Source organism: Pseudorasbora parva, chromosome 25 (assembly GCF_024679245.1).
Source record: "Pseudorasbora parva isolate DD20220531a chromosome 25, ASM2467924v1, whole genome shotgun sequence".
NCBI classification, from domain to species: Eukaryota; Metazoa; Chordata; class Actinopteri; order Cypriniformes; family Gobionidae; genus Pseudorasbora; species Pseudorasbora parva.
Window position 1 is genome coordinate 21,316,403 of NC_090196.1, and position 11,732 is coordinate 21,328,134.

Here is an 11,732-nt window from a genome sequence, read left to right on the forward strand (position 1 = left end):
ATTTGAATCGTCACATCCGAGGTAAGACTCCACCCACCATTTTTCGTTTGTGGGAAAGTTAACACGTTTAAAACTATTTATTTCGTGCGTGCACAAATATGTAATTACTGAAAATATTATAATTGTAAAAAAAACTTACCTTTATTCATATTAAATGCCCAAGACCAATAATATTACATATATATTTTTTCCGGTAGAAAAAACCTGTTTGGCCATATGCATGTCTGCTGTATCTCATGGTAACGTTACCCCTTTTCCATAAAATTGGGCATGATTTCTTATAGGCTAATATAACTTTTAAATGATATTTAATGTAGCTATCAAAACCCAACTGCAAAATATCAAACTGAGACTAGGCGCTGTTATTTTAACACAATTTAGCAGATGCACAGATCATTTCTCACACAATTTAGCAGATGCACAGATCATTTCTCATTCTCAACATGAGCAGCTCTGACTCTAAAGACTGTGCATCTTGCATTACACCGTGGATTTCATGTGAGTTGAAACTTTTCCACTAATTTTTAATTTTGGAGTCACTGAGAAACACAAAGCAATGTGCACCTGGGAACAGACACACATTCAAAAGTGGGTGATAGAAGGCATATTAACCTGCATCAGCACTGATATTACTGAGAACTCAACATGTGTCTCTGAGTGTATAAGAGCAGCAATCCATGAAAGAGAGATCAGTAGAGATCATTCCCAGTGAACATGAGACTCTATCTAGCTGTCTTTGCGCTCCTGGCCGCAGTTCACTGCGAAGAGATCTTTAATGGGTAAGTTCAGATATACATATTGACATATGTCAGCATTGTTTCTTGTTCAAAATGTCATAATTATCTTTTTGTTTTACTTTTTTTAAAACATTTCTGATAGAGATCAAGTTCTTAGAATCCATGTAGAATCTGAAGGCCACATTGAAGCTTTGAAAGGGCTGGAAGAGGATGTGCATTTGGGGGTATGACAGTTGTATACCTGCATATTTCAGTTTTCATTTGAATACCTACAATATTGAGCAATGTATACTATGTGACCCTACAGCTTGATTTCTGGAGCCATGGCTTCTCTACTGAGCGACCTGTTGACATCCGTGTTCCTCATACCAGTCTGTACGCCGTCAAAGACTTCCTCAGGGAAAACAGCATCCCTTTCACTGTCATGATCAACAATGTGCAGGTGAGTTATTTACAAAAATCTAAAATAAAAAATTACATAGCCTTGCACAATTTGTAGAGGCAATCAGTTGTTGATATAGCCCTGTAAATTCCGATTTTTTTTTAAAATCTGTTTTTTCTTCTTTTTTTCATTAAAGTAATTGTAATGTATACACTTTTACTGTGTCTCAGGAACTTTTGGATAGGGAAAGAGCAGAGATGGTTAGTAATGCAAAGATGGAACGCAAGACCAAGAGCTTTAACTTCGCAGCTTATCACGACCTGGAGACTGTAAGTAGTACGTACATGTGCTGACTTTAAGAAAAAAGCATGCACAACCATATTTACATACATTATCATGCATTTCAAACCTAAACAAAAAATGTCATTGTTTTTATTCACTTAAGATTTACAGTTTTATGGACACCCTTGTTGCAAGTCACCCTAACCTGATCTCTAAAGTGAAGATCGGCAGCACTTATGAGAACCGCCCCATGTATGCCCTGAAGGTAGATATATTATGTGATCATAAACGCAGGTTACATACTGATGTACATCATTTATTTGATTTGTTATATATTTTTAATGCGTCCAGTTCAGCACTGGAGGAGAGAAAAGGCCTGCAATCTGGATTGATGCTGGAATCCATGCCAGGGAGTGGGTTTCCCATGCTTCAGCAGTGTGGATCGCTGACAGGGTGAGTGAGTTTGTGTTAGAATTACACATTTAGTGTTTGGCTTGAGTCTGTTTGTCATGGTAGATTCAGAGCTATTTCCTTGTTTCATTAAACTAGTGTGGTAAATATACGAATGTAAGACTAAATGTCTTTCCTGCCAGGAAAGATATCTTGCCAGCACATATGATAGTTTTTTTTTGTTTGTTTTTACTTCACTTGACATTGCTCATGAGCTCCCTTTGATAAAATGGATGCTTGGATATTCTTTTTACAAGATATATATTTTTTATTTGATTGTTTTAGCAAGATATTTAATTGTATTACTTTTTATTTTCTGCAAAGGGTTCTTTGTGCAGCAACATTTGTTTAGCAAAAAAATATTTTATTTTATAATTTTGTTCATTTTTATTTCATTTTATATGTGCAGTAGCAGTTACATTTTTAGCAAGATATTTTATTTTATGTATTTTTATTTTATTTTGTAAATGCAGCAGCAATTAACTTTTTAGCAAGATATATTATTTTATTTTACTTTGTTTAATTTTAAATGTGCAGTAACAATTAAAGGTGGGGTAAGTGCTATCTGGTAACTGTTGTTGGTATTTCAAATCACCAAAACAAACACGCCCCTACCCCCAAAAGGGTCTCTCCCCTATTTTGATAGTGCCGCCCCACACATACGTAAACCCAGAGGCATCAACGGCTATGGCAGAATCTCTGTGTATCTAATCCAGGTTGAATATTCAATGAAAAAGTCATCCCTTCTATCACAAAAACACAAACCGTTCTTGTGAACAACTCGATAGTACATGAGCAAGACAGTCCAACTTACGACATATTACAATTATGACAAAATTAGAGTTACAGCAATCACAAAAACACACACAAACCGTTCTCATGAACAACTCGATAGTACACAAGCGCACAGTCCAGCTAACGACATATTACAATTATGACAAGATTAGAGTCATAGCGATCACAAAATCACAAACTGTTCTCATGAACAACTCTATAGCACAAGCCGACAGTCCAACTAATGACATATTATGACAAGATTAGAGTCATAGCGATCAAACTGTTCTCATGAACAACTCTATAGAACACAAGCACGACAGTCCAGCTAACGACATATCACAATTATGACTAGATAAGGGTTATATAGATCATGAAAAGAGTAAACAAACATATATTAGGAGTATAGTATCTTACTTGTCGGAGACATTGTGTGTGCTGATGCTTGAAGCACACAGTGATGAGATTTAGATGCTCCATACGGTGTGGAAATGAATGGGTCTTTATCATCGCTGAAGTGAGCCACAATACGATCGCAAATGGACTAACAAGCGAACATGGCACACGAGCATAGTCAAGCAGCATATATTAGGGTAGTTCTCGGCTAATGTCCGTCATGTGTGACTCGTGTGTTTTGAATAATGATGTGCACAGAGCGAGAGCGAGCGCTCTTCTCACCATCAATAGTAGACAAGCCCCTTACCTGCTGATTGGCTACAAGTTTATTCCACTCGGCCCGTGTCCTTTTTCTAAAACGGTTTTGAAATAACACTTACCCCACCTTTAACTTTTAGCAATATTTTTTATTTCTACAAAGACAGCTCATGTGCAGCAGCAATGAACTCAGAAACTAGTTTATAGCAGCATTCATATCAAAATAAAAATATATATTTTTAATTTTGTTTAGTGTTGTTTAGTGTTTAAATATTATGCAAATGTGGTGACAAAACGGGTACAGAGTAGCAATTTATTATATTATATTATATTATATTATATTATATTATATTATATTATATTATATTATATTATATTATATTATATTATATTATATTATATTATATTATATTGTGTGTGATCTGACTCCCTAGATTGCCACAGACTTTAAGGAAAACCGTGCCCCTGTGCCCAGTATCCTTAGTCAAATGGATATTTTTCTGATGATTGTGGCCAATCCTGATGGATATGTCTTCTCCCACCTCACTGGCCGTGTAAGCAGTAATTCAGTAGTTGTGTAAAGCACAGATACATGTTTAGAAGCATTTTTAATGACATTACTAATTAACATTACCTCAGCCATTTCACCGTTTGTGGCGTAAAAGCCGGTCTGTGACCTCTAACCCCAACTGCCCTGGTGTTGATCTCAACAGAAACTGGGATGCTGAATTTGGAAGTACGTTCAACTTCATACTGTCATTTTCTCTTGTTGAAACAGATCCAAATGACTTTGCCTTTTATAATGTAATTACGTTTCGTTTTCTCCAGGTCCCGGAGCAAGCGATGACCCCTGTGGCGAAGACTATCGTGGCCCTTCTGCTCATTCCGAGATTGAAGTGCAAAACATTGCAGACTTCATCACAAACCACGGCAACTTCAAATCCTTCATGACCCTCCATGCTTACTCTCAGCTCTTAATGTATCCCTATGGCTACAGCGGCACAAACGCTCCTCACCAGCCTGAACTGGTAAGAAAGCTACATCCACAAAACTCTGTGGTTTTCTTCTGAATCGTGTTTGTTTTACATGATCTCACAGTGGCAAATTTGTATGCGTCTATTCTAGCATGATGTGGCCACACAGGCAAGCAGAGCCCTCAATTCTTGGCATGGGACTGTTTATAAAGTTGGAAGTATCTTCCACACTATTGGTAAGTGGATTGTGGATCTGTTTAACCACTTACTAAGACATGTAATACAGTATGTTGTTACATTGTGTGTTTCTAATCGATTACATGGATTTCTCATTACCTAGCGTAGTACACATTTGTTTGTGGATTAAACTATGCACAGTTTTGTCATTGGTTTACGTAACAATACATATTTTTCATAGAAATTGCATCAGATACTACATTCGACAAGATTTATAATCATAAATATGACTGTCATTCTTTTCTCAGTCAAACGCATTCAAACTATATTCTATCGACAGCCCATTTTTAAAAAATGTATGTCAAAAAAATAACAGTACAATAACAGGGCCTATGCTACACAGTAATTCTGTGATTCTTGTTTTGTAGAGGAATTCTGATTTCTGTATAGTAACCAAGATACTTGCTTTAAATCCACCAGTATTTAGTTTATTATAAGGTTTGTTATAGTAGAATGAATAATTTATTTTATGATACATATGAAATGAGATATAAAGAATAGTTCACCCAAAAATGAAAATGTATTCATTTATTCACCCTCATGTCATTAAAAATTTGAATGAATCTCTTTCTTCACAGCACAAAAGTAATATTATTTAATAATGTCGCTAATCAAATGGGTTCGGTTCCTATTGACTTCTGTTGTATTTTTTATTTTTTTGTCCGTTCAATTAAAGTCAATGGGAACCAAAACTGTTTGATCACCAACATTCTTCCAAATATCTTCTTTTGTGTTTTGCAGAAGTAATGCATATAGGTTTTTTAAAGTCCTTATGAAATCAAAATTGACCATATTTACTTTGTTAGCACACATTACAGGTCTTAGGGTGAACAATTCATTTGTGCATGGTAGTGTACACAGCATTTTATTTTTTGTTGCGGTAATAAAGATCTAAAAAGTTACTTCGGTCTGGAATGGCGTTCCCTTTCCGTTGACTGCAGTTTGATGGGTTGGGTTTGAAAATGCTTAAACACTCCACTCCAACCGTTAGTCTGAACGAGAGATGGAGAGGAGTGCTGCTGAACTATCCCTTTAAGTGTCAAGATGCCTTTTAGTAAAGACTGAAGAATGTGGAAAAAGTGGTATCCGTATTATCAGAAAATGCATTTAACCTCCATGTTTTGTTTCAGAGCAAGCTAGTGGTGCAAGTGTTGACTGGGCTTACCAACGTGGCATCAGATATTCCTTTGCTTTTGAGTTGCGTGACAAAGGTGAATACGGATTCCTCCTGCCTGCTGACCAGATCGTTTCCACTGCAAGAGAAACGTGGTTAGCGCTCAAATACATTATGCAATATGTTTGTGATCACCCTTATTGAGAAAAATGTACTTCAATAAAGGTCCCAGAGAGGATATACTGGAAATGAAATTTGTCATTCATTGAAAATATTATGCTTCAGCGTTGTCCTGAATAACTTGATTAATTTTTGACAGAGGTCAGAGCAGGGTTATATTTTTATTTTTAATAAACGTTAACTGAATTAAAATATACAAACATTTTTTTGTTTAATTTAACTTGATGTTCTAAAATAACTAATACTTAAACTGAAATAAAAATGTATAATAAAATGTCAAAAACATACAAAACATACAATAAAAATATAAAAATGAAAAGTAAATAAAAATAATTATAACAATAATATAATAGTATCTCAGTTACACTAAAATAACAGTGGATCAGTTTGTCTCCAATACTTTAATAATCTATTGGATGTTGCGTTTTATTGAAAGAGCAGGAAAAACAAATCTCAAATCTCTTTTTTTAATATCAGTAAAAAGTCCTTTCTCACCCTACACACGAATCTTTCAATTCCATTTGTGATAATCGTGCAAATTTATTCAATAACTTTTATAGTGGTTTTAACAACAATTATTAGTCATTATTTATTTTTTAATTTAGTTTTGGTGAACAATTCCTTTAATGGAAAGCAATTAGCTATAGAATTGCCGCCTGTTAAATATACTTATACATATATAGGTACATAACATAATGTAGTAATATACATATTTACTCATTACTGTTCAGAAGTCTTCGGTGGAAAGTTGTTCAGTGGAAAAATTAAAAATGTTATGTAATTTATTCCTGTGATTTCTGTGTCACATGATCCTTCAGAAATCATTGTAGTATGATGATTTTTTTATTTTTTATTCTTTGATTAATTGAAAGTTAAAAAAAATTGAATACATTTTTGTAACAATGTAAATATTTTTGTGCTACTGTCACATTTGATATTTATTGTGTTTATATATTGAATTTAATGCTGACTGTCAAGTGTTCACTATGCAATGGTGGCGTTTCACAAAAACCTAGGGTATGGCATGAGTCCTTCTGGCCATACAATAACAATATTCCCAAATATTGGGAATATCTAAACAAAATGTGGAGACAAAAATCCACTAAAAGAACTTCAAAACAATACAAAATCAATGCAAATACTAAAACAGTCCTATAAGCCTTAACTGTGTCCTAACCAAACACAACATGTAAGAAAAAATATATTTCATTTAAGCTACTGCTTTGATTTATGCTGCGTTGTGGCTGGAAGAACAACATACAAATCACAAATGCAGATTACGTGCTTTATTTAATGTAAAACAAATTTAAAGTGAGTTTGAATATATTTTTTCTTGACAACTAGGTTCAAACTGTCAAGGTGAACAAACAAGTGTATTCTATGATTTAAAAAAATGGTTCCAGTCACTCAGTATGTATTTTTAATCATGCGCTCTTCTGATTGGTTGTGATTTTTTTTTGAGAATGGTTTGCCGCTGAAAATCTTGACACAGCGTTAGGCTGTTTACATTTGCTTTTCAAAGCTGCAACAGAATTAAAGAGCTTCATCATGAGCTGTTTATTTCTCCTGGTTGTCTGAACGATAGGGAATGGCAACTGCCAAACGTAAACGCCGCCCCTGGGTCAGATCCCTCAACCTCACATAATTCATGGTGTTGTTTCCATCATACTCTCCAATTCTAGATCTAGTTGAGAAGTTTTCTCCTGGAGATGAAAAGTGTACAAGGAAGAAGCCTTATTGTCACTCCTAAAAGCTGGTGTATATTGTAGGCTACTTTTATTCTGTAACAAATTGAATGTCAAAACCACAGCATTTGTGGTTGCGATACTTAAGACACAAAGCAACATTTTTCTTCTTCTTGTCAAAAGGACTTATTTTAACAGCCTGCTAACTGGTGAGATAACACCTTTTAAATGGTTTCGTACTTAGAATCCCTGAGAAATATTTAGCAATAGTCACCTGGTAAAGATAAACAATACACCAGCACTGCCATTGCTGAGAACTTAACATGTGTCTCTGAGTGTATAAGAGTGTATGATATCCGTGAAAGAGAGAACATTCCCAGTGAACATGAGACTCTATCTAGCTGTCTTTGCGCTCCTGGCCGCAGTTCACTGCGAGGAGATCTTTAATGGGTAAGTTCAGGTACGCATTGCCATATTCAGATACTTATTGCATTGTTTCTAGTTCAAAATGTCCTAATTATTTTTTTAAATTCTTGATAGAGACCAAGTTCTCAGAATCCATGTCGAATCTGAGGACCACATTGAAGCTTTGAAAGGGCTGGAAGAGGATGTGCATTCGGGGGTATGACAGTTGTATACCTGCATATTTCAGTATTCATTTGAATACCTACAATATTGAGCAATATATATTATGTGACCCTTCAGCTGGATTTCTGGAGCCATGGCTTCTCTACTGAGCGACCTGTTGACATCCGTGTTCCTCATGCCAGTCTGTACGCCGTCAAAGACTTCCTCAGGGAAAACAGCATCCCTTTCACTGTCATGATCAACAATGTGCAGGTGCAAGCAATGATGCCACATTAAATGGTTGTAATACAGGTTGATCTCTTTTTAAAGAAGCCTATTATTGAGCGCTTTAAAAATTGTAATTAAAGCAGATGTACTGCTCTAAACATTTATATTTTATACAAACTAATTTGGAATCTAAAATTGCTATGAAATTGAATCCATGTCTTACCAAGTTGTGTTTCAAATTTAAAGTTGATAGCACAAAAATGGAGGTTCCTATGAGATTTTGTTTAGGCGCTATACCAAAAATAACACTGGGTGACACCCACACTCCATTTCATTGATGAGTTTTTTTTCAGATGCCTGTCAACTAATAATAGAATTATTATATATATATATATATTTCTATTATTAGTTGATAATACTGGTTACTGTTTTGTGATCACTTCTATCACAAAACAGTAACCAAATATGGAAACTTGATCCTCAGACCTTTCCAATGATATGTTTTGTCAAGATTTGATTATAAAATACTGATAATGTACATTTTGTACAATTTGAAAAATGGCCCACCCACTAGGGGGAGGAGCTTGCCAAAAGATTTAAAGTACCTTTTCTATGAAAACACAATGTCCAATTGTCCAACAGCTTTCACAGGATGATTTTGTAGTCTTTCGAATGATACCTAATGATGAGTACTAAAATCATTTAAGTTAATTTTTGTTCCAGAATACGCACGCTATGCCGTTTTGTTTTTTAAGCAAAGAACATTAACCACAAATAAAACAGTAACATTCAAGTTTTTACTGTGTCTCAGGAACTTTTGGAAGAGGAGAAGGCACAGATGGTTAATAATGATGACATGGAACGCAAGGCCAAGAGCTTCAACTTTGCTGCTTATCACAACCTGGAGACTGTAAGTCCTTAGACTACAAATACATATGCATGACATAAGAAAGATGTAATGCTTTTCAAACCTGAACAAATGTCTACATTTTTTTTATTCACTTCAGATTTACGCTTTTATGGACACCCTTGTTGCAAGTCACCCTAACCTGATCTCTAAAGTGCATATCGGCAGCTCCTATGAGAACCGTCCCATGTATGCCCTGAAGGTAGAGTCTGATAATACAGATAATATGATTGTGAACTTAGATGTGTAAGGTTTTTCATCTCTTTTTACACTGATGATTCCAGTTCAGCACGGGTGCGAGCCGACCAGCGATCTGGGTTGATGCTGGAATCCATGCCAGAGAGTGGGTTACTCAGGCTTCTGCTGTGTGGATTGCCAACAAGGTGAGTGAAATGAAAATATGATGTCTTTGTAGCATTAAATATTCATTGTAATTTTGTGGTGGTCTAATGGTTTTCTTTAGATTGCTTCAGACTATGGCGTTGATCCCTCTGTGACCTCTCTCCTTGGTCAAATGGATATCTACTTGATGATTGTGACCAACCCTGATGGCTATACTTTCACTCACACCAATGTAAGTCATCTGTTGTTGAACTTACTTGCTGATGGTGCATTTTTGTTTTTTTAGCACTGCACTGATAGCACTAAAATAGATGTCCTGACTCCTGAGAAATCAAACCTGTCTCTGTGATAGCTCAAGACTGGTAACAGAAATAGAGTTTCAATCTTTAGCATTCCAAAAACTAGCCAGAAATCAGAAATGCTTATGATTACAGTATTAATATTGTCTATTTTAATATATTTTACATTAAAACGTAATTTATTCCTTTGATGCAAAGCTGAATTTTTAGCATAATTTCTCCAGTCTTCAGTAATATAAGTATTAATGTTTTTATAATTAATACATTACACCTTTACTACCCGAAACTTTTGAACAGTAGTGTATAAATTATAATGATTTATCAAATAAATGCAGCCTTGGTTTGCATAGTAGACTTTTTCAAACAATTTTCTGTTGTGAGCTGAGGATAGGTTATCATATCAAACAATAAACAAAATTCTGGGTCTTTGCATGCAAGTGACTTTGACGCATCCAAAAATGTTTTGTTCGAAAAATAATTTAATGTAGGGCTACGAAACATGAAGCAAATCTACATCATATGTATTGTACTTTTGAATTTTTGATTTTACAGAAGTTTATGTTAAGACATGTTTAGAAGCATTACTACAGACATTTGTGCCTTCACATTCAGAACCGTATGTGGCGTAAAACTCGCTCGGTGAACGCTGGCTCCTCCTGCCGTGGCACTGATCCCAATAGGAATTGGGATGCTGGTTTTGGTGGTATGTAGATCTGGTGGCATGTTTTAATGGTATGCACATTCCCTCTTGTTGAAATAATAGACCATGGTTTTCTTGGACATTTTTACCCAGGTCCTGGTGCCAGCAAGGATCCCTGTTCCGACTCCTACCATGGTCCCTATGCCAACTCTGAGGTGGAAGTGAAAAATGTTGTGGACCTCATCAACGGCCATGGCAACTTTAAATCCTTCATCTCCATTCACTCCTACTCCCAACTCCTAATGTATCCCTATGGTTACACATGCACAGACATTCCTGACCGGTCTGAGCTTGTAAGCCAATTCATACCTTTATCAATATACTTTTAACAGTTTTGTATACTCAGGGTTGTCTTATATAATCTCTTCAGGTTTATTTATCATTTTATCTGACTTTTATTTTACTATAACTAATGTTTTAATGTTTTTTTTAAATATATTATGACCTGTGTTGTTTTTAATGTATTGCAGCATGCTGTAGGTACAGCTGCGATTAAAGAGCTCACCTCCCTCTATAACACCAGATACCAAGTCGGAAGCATCTGCAAGATTATTTGTAATAATTATATTGTATGCTTTGTTTGAATACCAAGTTATAGCTTCTGTTCTATATCTGATATTGGCCTGTTAAATTTCAGACCCAGCAAGTGGTGGAAGCATCGACTGGACCTACAATATTGGCATTAAATATTCCTTTGCATTTGAGTTGCGTGACACTGGCTTCTACGGTTTCCTGCTGCCTGCCAACCAGATCATTCCCACTGCAGAGGAGACATGGCTTGGTCTCAAATACCTTATGGGATACGTTCGTGATCACCCTTATTGAGAGAAACGTGAAAATGTTTTGAAGCTTCAATAAAAGTCCTTCACACCCTTTGTTGAAATGGTTATTTTGAATAAGTATGTTAGTTAAATGTTAATCAAAGCATATTTTGCCATTATAGTGACAATTTTTTGCCTTGTCAAATTTATTATTTTGCCTCAATCACATTATTGTATTTTTAATGTAATCATCAAATGTATCAAAAGTGTAATTTACAAATTTATTAAATAGGCTGTTATTTTCTCAATATTCTAACACTTTCGGATATACAAACACTTTGTCCAGTCAAGAAAATTATGCCTATTCATATTTCTTTATAGTTTATTATTATTATTATTTTACTTGTATATGAATTCTAATCCGATGTTTTGGTTGATAAAAAAAGATACAATTATTTT

General features: G+C 35.1%; 2 protein-coding genes across 2 annotated transcripts; both read left to right on the top strand.

Moving 5' to 3' along the window:
- Window positions 1-26: 26 nt before the first annotated feature.
- Window positions 27-5,847, top strand: cpa2 (carboxypeptidase A2 (pancreatic)). Its single transcript, XM_067437273.1, has 12 exons — window positions 27-498; window positions 659-779; window positions 880-961; window positions 1,045-1,179; window positions 1,350-1,448; window positions 1,565-1,666; window positions 1,753-1,854; window positions 3,714-3,833; window positions 3,919-4,015; window positions 4,108-4,307; window positions 4,405-4,489; window positions 5,621-5,847. The coding sequence occupies exons 2-12, from the start codon at window positions 715-717 to the stop codon at window positions 5,806-5,808; spliced, it is 1,275 nt and encodes a 424-aa protein (XP_067293374.1). The 5' UTR covers window positions 27-498; window positions 659-714; the 3' UTR covers window positions 5,809-5,847.
- Window positions 5,848-7,757: 1,910 nt separating this feature from the next.
- Window positions 7,758-11,385, top strand: cpa4 (carboxypeptidase A4). The gene is made up of 11 exons (XM_067436090.1): window positions 7,758-7,919; window positions 8,010-8,091; window positions 8,175-8,309; window positions 9,076-9,174; window positions 9,272-9,373; window positions 9,456-9,554; window positions 9,635-9,745; window positions 10,425-10,515; window positions 10,606-10,805; window positions 10,983-11,067; window positions 11,150-11,385. The coding sequence occupies exons 1-11, from the start codon at window positions 7,819-7,821 to the stop codon at window positions 11,335-11,337; spliced, it is 1,293 nt and encodes a 430-aa protein (XP_067292191.1). The 5' UTR covers window positions 7,758-7,818; the 3' UTR covers window positions 11,338-11,385.
- The last annotated feature ends 347 nt before the right edge of the window (window positions 11,386-11,732 follow it).

Excerpts from the sequence above, each read along its gene's own strand:
- cpa2 (XM_067437273.1), top strand. The coding sequence starts at position 715 with ATGAGACTCTATCTAGCTGTCTTTGCGCTCCTGGCCGCAGTTCACTGC. Across the intron at positions 1,449-1,564 it reads CTTATCACGACCTGGAGACT|ATTTACAGTTTTATGGACAC; the intron begins GTAAGTAGTACG and ends TATTCACTTAAG. Across the intron at positions 4,490-5,620 it reads AAGTATCTTCCACACTATTG|AGCAAGCTAGTGGTGCAAGT; the intron begins GTAAGTGGATTG and ends GTTTTGTTTCAG.
- cpa4 (XM_067436090.1), top strand. The coding sequence starts at position 7,819 with ATGATATCCGTGAAAGAGAGAACATTCCCAGTGAACATGAGACTCTAT. Across the intron at positions 9,374-9,455 it reads GTCCCATGTATGCCCTGAAG|TTCAGCACGGGTGCGAGCCG; the intron begins GTAGAGTCTGAT and ends TGATGATTCCAG. Across the intron at positions 10,806-10,982 it reads TTCCTGACCGGTCTGAGCTT|CATGCTGTAGGTACAGCTGC; the intron begins GTAAGCCAATTC and ends AATGTATTGCAG.